This window comes from Gobio gobio (assembly GCF_949357685.1).
Source record: "Gobio gobio genome assembly, chromosome: 9".
NCBI classification, from domain to species: domain Eukaryota; kingdom Metazoa; phylum Chordata; class Actinopteri; order Cypriniformes; family Gobionidae; genus Gobio; species Gobio gobio.
The window spans coordinates 19,382,963-19,397,661 of record NC_137115.1 but is presented as its reverse complement, the minus strand read 5'-3'; the positions used below and the strand labels follow the sequence as shown (position 1 = coordinate 19,397,661).

The window sequence follows — 14,699 nt, the reverse complement described above, 5'->3', positions numbered from 1 at the left end:
GTTTAAATGCACAGTTACCTGACAAATATTTTTTGAGTACTCCCTCCGGTGTGAGGAATACCCGTTTAGATCTGCTCTGGCGGGTAAAACATCTAGAGAACGCCCTCAAGTTAGGCCAAGAAGATTTGTCTGTAAGGGTACTGTCTAAACGCACAGTTATCTGACAAATATTTTTAAAGTAAACCTTACTCTCCATTTTCTTCCACCCCAGATAGGGGATTTCATCTTTATTTTTATTTCCTTTTAATTCCCATTATAACTATTATACTATATATATTTTTATTTTATTCACTTATGACTATTTTAACTTCATTTATCTGTAAAGCACTTTGAATTGCCACTGTGTATGAAATGTGCTATACAAATAAACTTGCCTTGCCTTGCCTTTTCATATGCAAATAGATTCTCCAAAGAATGCAATTGATAACTTCTCAGCCCAAAACAAGAAAATTGTGCCCAATTCTATATTGTGTAGTCACAAAAATCTTTGAATTGAGCAATTATTTGACCCGTGCTCTCAGTGTTTGCAGTTTATTGAACATCCACAGCATCTAAGTTTATAACTGGTTTCCAGTTTGGTCTTGTTGCGGTGCACGCAATGATCAGGCCAGCACAGCAGTAGCTGCAGGGCCAATCTAAAAGATCAGTGAGATGATAACAAATTATTCTGGACAAATGACTCAGCAGAGAAATAATAAAATTATTTTTTAATTCATACTATTTTAATATAATATGATTTATATTATGATTATAATGTGAATTATATTATAATGGCCAGGAATGGTTTTTAATCTCATGATGATTCAGCATTATTTAGAAGAGGAAAGAATGTTGGGAAAGTATAATAAGGATTAGAATGTAAAAAGATGGGATGTGCAAGCAGGGAACAAGACGGCAAGTGCACGATTAGTGTTGAAATGATGGGAAGGAGAATATAGATAGTAAAGAAAGAACTGTTAAGGAAGAAAACTGAAATGGAAAACATGAAGAGAAAGAACTTCTTTACCTTCTATTTGTGCAAGAATTTAAATGAAAAAAATTACAATGCCCAGTTAAATGATTAACCTGATTGCTGTAACTTGAATAGGCTGAATTCAGTTGAGGCCTAACAATTTAAATTTCATTGATCTGCAACCCAATGAGAAAGGGGAGGTACAAGTTTTCCATTGCCATGAAACCCGCAAGTGTTAGCAAATTCCTCTCTGGGAGTGTCAGATTACATGGGACCTGATTGGGGAAGTTATTTTACTGGGAATGTAATGAAAGTTGTGTTGTGTTAACTTAAGGCATTCACTCTACAGGGGTTACACACCACAGAGATCCAAATGGTCAAGAGTTCAAATGGCACCATAAATACCAAATTACCTGATGCTCTAAACACAGATCTGGCTTGTATAAACAGCATAATTTAAAGAGATTGCCCCAGGGGACCTGGGTGTGATAATGATCATAATACAGCAGATTGTGTAAACGCAATTGCAGCAGCAATTTAAGGTGTAACTGATCTGACTGCATTTACACACAGTGGCCCTCATTTATCAATCTTGCGTAGAAACAGGCATATATGTTGGCGTAAGATTATGCTTACACTCCTCTCACCGCCTGATTTATGAAGCTGGCGCACCTCTGAAATCCAGGCGTACGCAAAACCTGCCCTTGATAAATGCCGCGGCTGAAAACGATCGTCATTAGAATAACACGCCCCTATATATTCAAGTCTCTGCCTCCCCCACGCCCTAATTTTACGCCATGGACACACGGAAGACGGCAAAGAAGCGAAACTTCAGCGACATGGAGATCCAGACCATCACCACCAGGGAAGTGGAAAAAAAACTAAATTGTTTTATTTGGGAGTTTAAAGGGGTGGTAAACCACGATTTCACTATTCTAACTTTAGCTAGAGTGTAATGTTGCTGCTTGAGCATAAACAACATCTGCAAAGTTACAACGTTCAAAGTTTAAAGCAAAGGGAGATATTTGCTTTTAAAGAAATCCATTTTTAACGACTACAGCAAACGGCCAGTAGGAGACTACAGACATTCCTCCAGGGTTGGTGACATCACCAGCCTCAATATTTACATAAACCCTTCCTCCGTGAATATTAAATAAGGGGGGGTGAGGCCATTTTGTATCGCTGTTGTTGTGGTATAGTGGTATAGGCTGGAGTGGTGTTGCTGCAATGCCGACGAAACACTGTTATTTTCATCCGGATTGCAGGTCTGGGGATGGGCGTTTAACATACAGCATGTTATATGCATGTGTTTGAGGCAGAGGGGAACAGGTCTCTGATATATGCTGCCCATCATAAAGCACGAGACAGACAGGTGGAGGAGAAGACTGGAAAATGAATCATGCACGACGGGCGCGCCTCCCTCTGCACATTTCACGGAGGAAAACATCCACAATCTTCGCGAGTTCAATGCCGGATTTGTACAACGTCAGCTGCGCGAGACACACACTGCCAGTGCGTGTGTTGTACCCTTAAAAAGGGGAAAAGAAACGGGAGAAGGTTTAAGAAACACACATGACGCAGCTCTCGCCTTCACTCGTCTGTATTGAATGCTTTTGAACAATGTATACAAGAAAACATACATTCCAGCCTCCAACATCAACCACAGACACGACCTTTTACTGTTTTCTAAATTATCTTTTTAACTTAATTACCATATGAAATATTCGTTGTTTTAAACAAAGTTATCAAAATACATTTTAATACTCCCTTTTAAATGATTTCTCAAGTAACACAAATATTAATTGTACTTTTAACATCATTCGGCAATATTCAGTATCTCAGCATCACATAGATTCACCCTTGTAGTGATCACGTAAATACAAAATAACTTTACAGCAGAAATATGTGTACATATATGTAGTAGTGATTAGCTTAAACACAAACGACACAGTAAACACTCATATGTGTCGAGACTCGGTCACAACGAAGCCACGAGGTCTCCAAATGCTAGCATAAAACTACACATCTTTGCAGTTAGCACGAAACTCTTTAAACAGCGCAAAAATGTCTATTTTACCCGTATAAAACCATAATACCATAACGAAATGTATTATACACAAATGTTAATATCTACATTGCTTTGTGATTGGTATTTACCTTAAAAAGGGGAAAAGTAACGGGAGAAGGTTTAAGAAACACACATGACGCAGCTCTCGCCTTCACTCGTCTGTATTGAATGAGGAAGAGAGGCGCGCGCATGCAATCCCCCTACAGAAACCCTGAGGCATTACCAATAGATCGACGAATAATCAACCAACAGAAGGATCAGTATTTTCTGCATTCCACTTTTCAACATTACTCGTCTAACAGTGACAACCTTGAACTGTATTCTAATATAACCATTATTATAACAGACTATAGTAGACCCATTATAAATTAGATGAGTTAGGAACACTTGTCACACGTGGATGCACGACGCGCGCGCTGCACATTTCACGGAGGAAAACATCCACAATCTTCGCGAGTTCAATACAGGATTCGCACCACGGTTTGTCCTGAAAGCTGGATTTACAAACAGAAGCTGTTTACGGGCCACAACTTGTAAGTCTGATTGATTTTTCATCAATGTGTTTTCCTGTAATACGTTAATTGTACATTGTAGCAAGGAAGTAAACAGATGACAACGCTGTTCTGCAAACCAGTCTGTTAAATGCTCATTCACTTAACGTTATCCGACTAACACCTAACGTTACAAACACTAACGTTAAAATCTCAACAGCGAACTTGGCATTAGTGTAAATTATTATTTGATTAGAGCTTGTATGTATTGTTTATCTACAGGCATGCTAAACATGGTTCTGTGTGTGATTTGGCTACTAGTAAAGCCAGTGTTTAGTGTTCGTTTTGGGTTAATAGTTCTTGCCACAGATATTTGGCTATAATCGTTCTAAAAATACAAAAGTGCCATTCAGTAGCGATCACTATAGATCTGCAGTCTTTACTCTTTAGGACTGAACAGGTTGAACAGGTTCTGCTCGATTATCTTCACTAAAATGTTCTGGGTCTGATTCGGGCTCAGATTGGTATGGTTTTATTGACGCCATTGTTTCTAATACTACTCAAAGCACAGTCTACCGGTAAAGGTAAGGGGCGTGGCGTTTCCGATAAACGTGCACTGCGGTTAGCGAATCACAACACACTGGGCCAGCTAACCAATCTGAGCCCATTGCGTATTTTTGAGGGACTGACTTCATAGAACCCGGAAAGCATCAGACCGTTTTACAAGGAGGGACAGAGCAGTGTAGAATAAAGGTCAAATATATGAAAAATAATGCAATTTTTTTAAAAACGAAGCATGAACACGTTACAGTGCACCCCACAAACACAATCAAGCCTTCAAAAGAATGTGTTTTACCACCCCTTTAAAGAGTGGGATTAAAGGCGCCCACAAAAAGGTGTACGGTGGAAATCCAGTTTAAAGGGGTGGTAAAACACATTCTTTTGAAGGCTTGACTGTGTTTGTGGGGTGCACTGTAACATGTGTTCATGCTTCGTTTTAAAAAAAATTGCCTTATTTTTCATATATTTGACCTTTATTCTACACTGCTCTGTCCCTCCTTGTAAAACGGTCTGATGCTTTCCGGGTTGTATGAAGCCAGTCCCTCAAAAATACGCGATGGGCTCAGATTGGTTAGCTGGCCCAGTGTGTTGTGATTCGCTAAACGCCTAGTGCACGTATGTCGGAAACGTCACGCCCCTTACCTTTATCGGAGGCTGTGCTTTGGTCAGTGTTAGAAACAACGGCGTCAATAAAACCATACCAATCTGAGCCCGAATCAGACCCAGAACATTTGAGTGAAGATGATCGAGCAGAACCTGTTCAGTCCTCAAGAGTAAAGACTGCGGATCTATAATGATCGCTACTGAATGGCACTTTAACTTTTGTATTTTTAGAACGATTATAGCCAAATATCTGTCACAATAACTAACCCAAAACAAACACTAAGCACTGGCTTAAACTAGTAAGTTAGCCAAATCACACACAGAACCATGTTTAGCATGCCTGTAGATAAACAATACATAAAAGCTCTAATCAAAGAATCATTTACACTAATGCCAGGTTCGCTGTTGAGATTTTAACGTTAGTGTTTGTAACGATAGGTGTTCGTCGGATAACGTTAAGTATGAATGAGCATTTAACAGACTGGTTTGCAGAACAGCGTTGTCATCTGTTTACTTCCTTGCTACAACCTATTACAGGAAAACACATCGATGAAAAATAAATCAGACTTACAGGTTGTGGCCCGTAAACAGCTTCTGTTTGTAAATCCAGCTTTCAGGACAAGCCGTTGTGCATATCCTGTATTGAACTCGCGAAGTTTTGGAAGTTTGTGTTGTCCTCCGTGAAATGTGCAGCGCGCGCGTCATGCATCCACGCACCGGCAGTGTTTTTTTCACGCAGCTGACGTTGTGCAAATCTGGCATTGAAATCGCGAAGACGGTGGATGTTCTCCTCCGTGGATGTGCTGCAGGGAGCCCTGCGCGTGCCTGATTCCCCGCTGACTCAAACACACGTGCATATAACATGTTTTATTTTAAACGTTCTGCAACGCACCCCCGTCCCTATGAAGGCTGAACAGAGCAAGTACCCCAGACCTGCAATCCGGATGAAAATAACAGCGTTTCCTTGGCATCACGGCAACAACACTCCAGCCTACTATACCACAACAGCGCCGCGGTACAAAATGGCCTCACCCCCCCCTTATTTCATATTCCCCGGAGGAGGGGTTTATGTAAATATTGGGCCTGGTGATGTCAGCAAAACCTGGGTGAATGTGTAGTAGTCCCTAGCGGCCGTTTGCTGTAGTCCTTAGAAACTGATTTCTTTAAAAGCAAATATCTCCCTTTGCTTTAAACTTTGAACGTTGTAACTTTGCAGATGTTGTTTATGCTCAAGCAGCAACATTACACGTTAGCTAAAGTTAGAATAGTGAAATCGTGGTTTACCACCCCTTTAAATAGCTGTTTGGATGAGAAACCTATCACAATTCATTATTTCACAGCACGTGTTTTGAAATAATTAGCATTTAATTTCGTATCACGTCACATGTATTGGGGTGTACAATAGTGATGATGATGTGATGTGGAGTACCATTCATTCACATTAATAATTGCATGACAATTTGTAAGATTCTTATTATTATTATTATGATTTGTATTATTAATGACGCTTATTGTTATTAAGAAGAAGAATGTTGTTATTATTATTATTTATTTTATTATTATTTAAAAGAAGAAGAATGTCATTTTTATTATTTTGTCAGTCTGAATTATTTTCAGTCCCAGTCCGTGCGCAGCTGCCGGGCCTGAAACGTCAGGTAAAGCGCACAGGCTTGCAACTGGAGGAATACATATGCCTACAAATCAAATGCTTTGGTAAAGTCACACAAATTAAACATTGAAGTTTATAACTATATCCCTATTCGCACGGGATTAGTAGCCTATTATGTGGGGACCTCTGGTGATTTGTAATAATTGCAGAGAATGTCTGTGATCTTAATCCCGTGTGTTTCGGCCATGTCTGTAATATGTAAAGTAAATATTCCCCCGCAAATTACCTACCATATTTCGCCAAACACCGAGGTCCCGTGATAACATTAGTCCCGTGCGAATCGGCATCTCTGTGATTTGGCCGGGATTAGGCGGATCGTATATCATTTTTGCAAGGTTTCTGTGTCCTGTGCGCATTTCTATCTTTATCTTTCACGAAGAATGGAGCTAGGCTGCATATAATGCGCACCGTTATGAAGTCCTGTGCGGCCGCGCGGATTATACTTTCACTTTAGAATGAGCACCAATTTGGGAGTAAATTGCTTGAATGGTGTGTTTAATATTATTCTTAACGTAAAACACAAAAACAGAACAGTACAATGACAACTTGCTTAAATGGGCACTTTTACATGTAGCTTTGAAACTGAATCTTCCGTCGTATATTGTTATTATATTGCTCAGTTACGTTTTTATTTGCGTCTCTTCTCTATCTGAACTAAATTATTTTTAATACTATAAAACAATCAAAATGATATCGATATGACTGTTTATAATTTCATACAGCTATATCTACAACGAAAAAACATTTTCAAGTCTTTACATCATATCCGGGAGATAAGTCAGTAAATTCAAGTAAAATCACAGCTTATCCCGTGCGAATGCGCCATGCAAAATTCAGATGTGGGGGAGTAATTTCTAAATCACACGAGGTCCCCAGATAATAGCATACTTATCCCGTGTGAATAGGGCTTTAGTTGTTGTTGTTGCTGTTGTTGTTTTACAGTGGGTCATAATATAGCATATCTTTGTCAGTGCGTTTTGTGGTGTTAGGAATTGTTTTTCTGCGCATTTTCGCACTAACTCAAAACGTGCGTACACCACCTCCTGAGCTGGCGTAGGATTTGAGCGTGCCGTACGCCAACGTCCATATTGATAAATCTCAAAGTCACCGTGGTTTTGGGTGTACGCCAGGTGTATGCTGAAAGGTGGCGGGTGCCCCGAACAACCCGAACGGAAGCGTGACAAATTGGTGTAACCCGAACGGCGTTGTGAAAGCCATTTTTTCTTTGGATAATGGAGTTAAGGGGATCTGCCAATATCCTTTTGTTAAATCCGGTGTCGAATAAAAGCGAGCCGAACCTAGCCGATCAAGCAACTCGTCAACCCTCGGCATTGGATAAGCATCGAATTTCGACACAGCGTTCACCTTGCGATAATCCACACAGAACCGGATTGAGACGTCCGTTTTCGGAACCAAAACTATCGGGCTCGCCCAATCGCTGTGGGATTCTTCTATTACCCCCAAGTCTAGCATGGCTTCTAATTCCGTCTGAACTACTTTTTTTTGTGTTCAGGTAGCCTATACAGCCGGCTGCGAACCACCACGCCCAGCTCTGTCTCAATATGGTGCCGTATGAGGTCAGTCCGACCGGGTAGAGACGAGAACACATCCGCAAAATCTGCCTGCAACCTGGCAATGTCAGTGAGCTGGGATGGTGAGAGGTGATCGCCCCCTGGGGCCAGGGTGACGAATTGGCATTTGACACTCGCTTCCGGCCCCAGATCATCCTCATTGGTTACCACCGTCGCCAGCAACACTGCACCTGCCTCCTTCCATTTTTTAAGAAGATTAAGATGGTATATCTGATGTGCCCCGTTCCTATCCGTTCTAACCACCTCATAATTGAGATCTCCCACTCGTTGTGTGACCTCAAACGATCCTTGCCACTTGGCGAGCAATTTTGAGCTAGAGGTGGGCAATAATACAAGTACCTTATCTCCTGATGCAAATTCTCGCAACCTGGTTCCCCTGTTATACAACCGGCTATGTGTGTCCTGGGTCTGTAGCAAATTCTCCATTGACAGCCGCGCCAGAGTGTGGAGTTTTGCTCTCAGGTCCAGGACATACTGAATTTCGTTCTTGCTTTCAGACGGCCCCTCCTCCCAAGTTTCCCGCATGACGTTAAGCACCCCCCGGGGCTGACGCCCATACAGTAACTCGAACGGGGAAAACCCTGTGGAGGTTTGTGGGACCTCTCTCACAGCAAATAACAGGGGTTCCAGCCATTTATCCCAATTTTTGGAGTCTTCGTGAACAAACTTACGAATCATGGTCACCACACTTTTCGCTGAAATGGTGCGGAGGGTTACTGCTTCAGGGTACCGGGTTGCATAGTCCACTATGACTAATGCAAACCGGTGTCCCCGTGCGGATCGTTCCAATGGCCCGATGAGGTCCATACCAATGCTTTCGAAGGGGGCCTGCACGAGAGGTAGAGGGCACAAAGGCGCTTTTGGAGCGGCCAGTGGGACAAGCGGCACACCATCTGCGCACATTCTCGTGAATGCCCGGCCAAAAGAATCGGGCCATTAAACGATTCAATGTGCTTGTTTGCCCCAAATGTCCAGCACGGGATTATAATGAGCCGCCTGGAAAAGCATTTCCCAACGGCTCTGTGGTAACAATAACTGTGTTGTATCCTGTTTTGTTTGAGTATCTTGGGTTACTCGATACAACCTATCCTTTAACACGGAAAAATAAGGATAAGAGAGCGGGACCTAGGAGAAGGGACAGGTCTCGCAGGAGAGGGCGAGAGAGGGAGAAAATTAGGGGAGACAAAAGAAGAGGGGAGAGAGACAGCTGGCAGGGGTTCGCCGACCCCCTGGCACGCCACCATCTGGTCCTCCGCCAGTCGGATGGCCGAGTTCAGCGACATGGGACGGTAGCACTGGACCGACCCATTGTGCCGTCTTGTGGGGCAGGCACCAGTGTAACAACGTTCGTATGAGGGTGGAAGGAAGAAGGCAGGGTTGGCTGTGGACTGGGACTCGTGGATATTTTATTCAACTCAAAACAATACAAACTGACACCACGCGCTCTCTCTTCACAACTATATACTCAGTAACTGTAAACTTGTCTCTGTAGTCAGCACATCAGGGTCAACTCTCTCTCAGATCCAACTTCACTCCACGAGCCCTCAGTCCGTCTCTCTCCTCGAACACTGTGTGGGGAGCGGCTTTATCCGGTCTCTCCGCACCAATCACTGCAATCAGACACAGGTGTTTATCATCATGCACTTGACCTGCTTACTCACCGCTCCTCTCCTCACTCTCTCCACCCGTGCAGACCTCGCGGAACCACGCCCCCCCCGCCACAACAGTGTTTCCCAACCAGGTTGCCGTGGCGAGAGCAGGGGTGTCGTGTAAAAGTCCTTAAAAAAAAATTTTTTGTTCAAATTTTTTAAATAATTATCTCTTTGTAAACTTTGTTCAATGCATACGAATGCTGCCGTATGTTCGAATATGACCAGTAATTTTCGCCGTCATCACCCGGGTGTAGTAGTGCCAGAAGACGCGAATGAGTTCCGAAAGTCGCGCGCGCTGTGAGAAAATTTGTCTCTGTGCACTCATCTGAAAGCGCGCATATGTCTCACAGCACACAAATATTGAGTTCTCTTTCAAGTCTTGCTCTTGAACGGACAAACTCACACAAAAAAGTATGTCAACATGTCCATCTTGATGAGTATTCTAGCAGACATAATCTGTATATGCCTTAAGTAAACTTTAAACACTCGAGAAAGACGACGCATATCCGTGCATTAGGTCTTAAAGGGGCAGTAGCCTTTACTGCTGTCTGTTTAATGTCAAACAACAAAAGACAAGGACATCACTCACTGCTCTTGATTGAATAGCTTTTGTAAGTTTAATAGGATTAATCTTTAATTTATACTGTCAAATATGCAATGTTATTTTACATTTGATCAATTTCTGTACCTGAAAACTAATGTTAGACGTACCTGAAAAACCTGAAAAGCATAGTTTATTTTATTAGTATCTTTGCTCAATAGTATTTATTTGTGCTGCTGCTTGTATTTAAATTATTTGTTCTTATTATTTTCTTTATTTTTATTTGACAGTAGGCTAGTCCTTTTTTCCCTGAACATAGCAAATACTGAACCGTACCAAAACCGTGAACCTAAAACCGTGATACAAACCGAACTGTGAGCAATCTGTACCGTTATATCCCTAGCGTAATGTATGTGAGGGGTTGCCACAAAATGGAGAACATTTTCAAAGGGTGCCATGACTGAAAAAAGGTTGGGAAACACTGTGCTAAAAGACTCAACTCCAGGCAGGCTCGGTGGGCACTTTTTTCGGACTTTTTGACTTTTCTCTCTCGTACCGCCCCGGGTCCAAGAACATCAAACCGATTCTTTATCTAGCATTTTTGATCCATCCGAATGCCCGGTTACTCCCGAGTGCATTTTGCCTGAGAGGATAGCTGTCTCCACACTCACATGGGAGGTCGAATCGAAATTCAGGTTGGCCTTAGAAGGGGTAACGCCTCCGCCCGGCAGTCCACCGAGTCGATTGTTTGTACCGGAGGAGTTACGGTCCGAAGTTATTCGATGGGGTCACTGCTCCAACATCGCTTGTCACCCAGGAGTAAACCGGACTAGTTGTTTAATAAAGCAACGATTCTGGTGGCCATTAATGGCTCACAACATTCGCAGTTTTGTTTTGGCTTGCTCAGTTTGTGCCATTGGCAAGACGTCTAACCGAACTCCTGATGGGTTACTCCATCCGCTGTCTGTCCCTTCGAGACCCTGGTCCCACATAGCGCTAGATTTTGTCACCGCCCTCCCGCCCTCTAATGGTATAACGGTTGTTTTAACCGTAGTGGACCAGTTCTCGAAAGCAGCTCATTTTATCCCCTTGCCCAAATTACCCTCAGCTAAGGAGCGGTGTCTGTTGTAGATCACATCTTTCGTATACATGGCCTCCTGATGGACGTGGTCTCCGACAGGGGTTCCCAATTTGTGTCCAAATTCTGGCAATAGTTTTGTAGATTACTAGGAGCCACAGTCAGTCTGTCTTCGGGTTACCATCCTCAGAGCAATAGTCAGACTGAGTGAGCCAACCAAGATTTGGAGAGAGTGTTGCGATGTTTGCAGTCCAAGAGTCCTTCATCCTGGAGCCAACAACTTTCTATGGTTGAGTACGCACATAACTCGTTGCCAGTGTCATCCACAGGCCTCTCTCAGTTTAAGTGTAGTCTAGGCTACCAGCCACCAATTTTTCAGAGTCTGGATTCTGAAGTCGCGGTCCCCTCCGCTCACGCCTTTGTCCAGAGGTGCCACCGCACATGGGCCAGAGACCATGAGACTATGCTCCAGGTGGGGGCGCGCACTAAGGCTAAAGCCGATCGCCACCGGTCAAGGCCTCACATATACGTTGTGGGTCAAAAACTGTGGCTTTCTACCAAGAACATTTCGCTCCGCTCCGTGTTTAATAAGCTAGACCCCAAATTCATTGGCCCGTTCACTGTCACCAAGATCATTAGTCTGGTGACAGTCCGCCTCAAACTACCTCCGGCTTATAGGAAAATTCACCCCACCTTTCATGTCTCCAAATTAAAACCTGTTTTTCGTTCTCACCTTAATCCGCCGGTTCCCCCACCGCCGCAACTTGTTGACAGGGAACCTACGTATTCGGTCAATCGTATTCTGGACTCGAGACGGAGGGGACACGGTTTCCAGTACCTGGTGCACTGGGAGGGTTACGGTCCGGAGGAGAGAAGTTGGGTTCCTGCTAGGGACATTCTGGATCACTCCCTTATTGATGATTACAATCAACAGGTAAGTTCTTCTGGGAGCGCCTCTAGGGGGAGGGGTACTGTCACGGTTTAGGAATTCACCCTCTCTCCTCTGGTGTGGAGAGAGAGCTGATGATCTGTTCATCAGCTGTCGCCGATCAGCGCGGGAGCTGCTGCTGATCAGCACACCCTATTTAGTCTCTCTGTTATCTCCTTTCTTTGTCAGAGCGTTCTTGGATGTTCCCGTGTGTTCCTGCCTGTCTCCTGTGTGTTTCCTGCCAGTTACCAGTGCCTGTGTGTTCGTCTTTCGTCCAGTGCTTCAGTCGCTCGTGTTCTCTCTCTCTCTTCCTGGTTTCCGGTATTGATCATCGTCTCCATTTCCCGGATTACCTTCATCATCGCCATCACCTTCATTCTCCACCGGAGGTCAGGGCTGTCCTCAGTGTCCCTGTGCTGCCAAGGGCCAATTCCCTCATTCCACCACCATCTCTCACTATCTCTGACCTGCTTCCTTTAATAAATACTTTTTACTTGCAACTGAATCTTCTCCGTCATATCATTACAGCCTGGCTGTGGATTGCGGCAGCACAACATTACTGAAATGGCATGTAAAAGTGCTGTAAGGCAGGATAGATACGGAAGACCCAGTGTCAACCATAAAATCCACTGCACAAGTCTGCAGTGTTGGGCACGTTACTTTAAAAAAGTAATTAGTTATAGTTACTAGTTACTTGTTACAAATAGTAACTGAGTTAGTAACTGAGTTACATCATTATAAAAGTAACTAATTACCAGGAAAAGTAACTACTGTGTTACTTTTTTTTTCTTCAAATGTTCAAATATGTCAAATAACTTGGATGCCCCCAATATTAAATATGTTAAATGAATGAATTGGACACTAAATAGAATAAAATATTATTATAAAACATTGTACATTAAGGTACACCAGTGGTTCTCAAAGTGTGGTACGCATACCACTAGTGGTACTCAGGCTCCCTCTAGTGGTACGCAGAGGAATCACTAAATTAAAGTCGCTATAAAGGCGATTCTAAAATTTGTTTCTTTTCTAAACACATTATAAATGTTAGAAATGTATTGCTGAAACACGTTACAAAGACTGTGAACTGTGTAGTACTAAAATGGTGGCTCGATGACGCACTGGAGCCACTGAGCCTGGCCCCTCCCCTAAAATTATAAAAACTAATGTTAGAGGGCATTCGCATCAGTTCGCCCGTTCAATCGCGTGTTGCTGTCACTACCATTAGTTACTACAGCCTACAGTTAGCTAGCTAGTTATGCCTTCATCACGTAAATGCATATTACCTAATTGTAAAAGATATAAAAAGCTTATAAAACAAAATCGCTGATATCAAGAAGATGTGGATAAATTTTGTGAACAGTCCTTGAACACCACCAACACCTGCCTCTGCAGTGATCGTTTTACACTGGATAGTTTTACAAACGTTCATCGGAGACAACTGGGATTCACTGATAACCCACTGCCGGACCGACACAGGACTTCATCTGCCCATCCCGCCAACATCTGGTGCCATCGTTGCAGTATGTGCCACTGCCCAGTTGTCTTGTATGCTTACTGCTACGTTCCCGCTAGTGGGCGTGGTTTCAGCGCAGACAGTGTTTGAGATCAGAGTATTCTGCTTATTTTTTCAAGATTTTGCTTGGCTTTTTTTATAATTTAAATTTGACACACATTTAATAACACATGTTTCTGTGGTGTGACAAACTCAAAACAAATATTTAATTTTGACTTTAAATATAAATTAATGTTAAAACAATACATTTTAATTTAATCTTTATTTGAGTAAAGTTTTTTTTTACATTTAAGTACATTACAGTTTTAATAAAATTTTTAGATACAACACATTTTAATGTAATCATTATTTTATTTACCTGTTAATGTATGTGTTAATGTACAAACTGTGTATTTACAATGTTACATTGGCTGACAAAAATAAATATACCTATTAATAATATTTATAAACTGCCTCGTTTTTGAACTGTGCAGAGATGTAGTTGAATAGTTAGGCCTACTATGCTACTGTATTTTAATGTTGGTCATTATGGTGGTACTTGGAGAGCCAAATATTTTCTGAGGTGGTACTTGGTATAAAAAGTTTGAGAATCACTGATGTACACTATTGTAATGTTGCTGTGGGACAATGTGAGAGACACCTATCAAATTCAATACATTATTGTAAATATTATCAGTAGGCCTATATATAGTGTAAATATTGAAAATATTATCAGTACTATACTACCCTTTTGGTAGTGGAGCTCACGTTATCACCTGGGTTTTTAACCACTAATTTCGTGGCGGCATGTGATGTGAGGTGCTTCATTAGATTAGAATTACTTGCCACCAACTTGCCAGACTCTTTATTCCTGGGCATAAGTTGCACGTTACATAAACATTCTTACCTTTCACCTCAACGAGGGAAAAGTAGCGCTTATACTTCCAGTTTGCGAAAGCACCTTTGAAATCGTTGGACTTGCCATCGCTCTGACTCATGGTGTGTGTGACTGCGCATATGCGTGTGCGTGTGTCATAGGTGTGTGTGTGTGTGTGTGTGTGAACTCAAC

The 14,699-nt window shown here is 42.4% G+C and overlaps 1 protein-coding gene across 1 annotated transcript; it reads left to right on the top strand.

The window, feature by feature from the left end:
• The first annotated feature begins 7,283 nt into the window (after positions 1–7,283).
• LOC307131638 (uncharacterized protein) lies at positions 7,284–12,633 on the top strand. Its single transcript, XM_079825392.1, has 2 exons — positions 7,284–12,141; positions 12,325–12,633. Exons 1-2 carry the CDS (start codon positions 11,494–11,496, stop codon positions 12,613–12,615), a joined length of 939 nt encoding a protein of 312 aa, XP_079681518.1. The 5' UTR covers positions 7,284–11,493; the 3' UTR covers positions 12,616–12,633.
• Positions 12,634–14,699: the final 2,066 nt, after the last annotated feature.

Excerpts from the sequence above, each read along its gene's own strand:
- LOC307131638 (XM_079825392.1), top strand. The coding sequence starts at position 11,494 with ATGGTTGAGTACGCACATAACTCGTTGCCAGTGTCATCCACAGGCCTC. Across the intron at positions 12,142-12,324 it reads TTGATGATTACAATCAACAG|AGCGTTCTTGGATGTTCCCG; the intron begins GTAAGTTCTTCT and ends TTTCTTTGTCAG.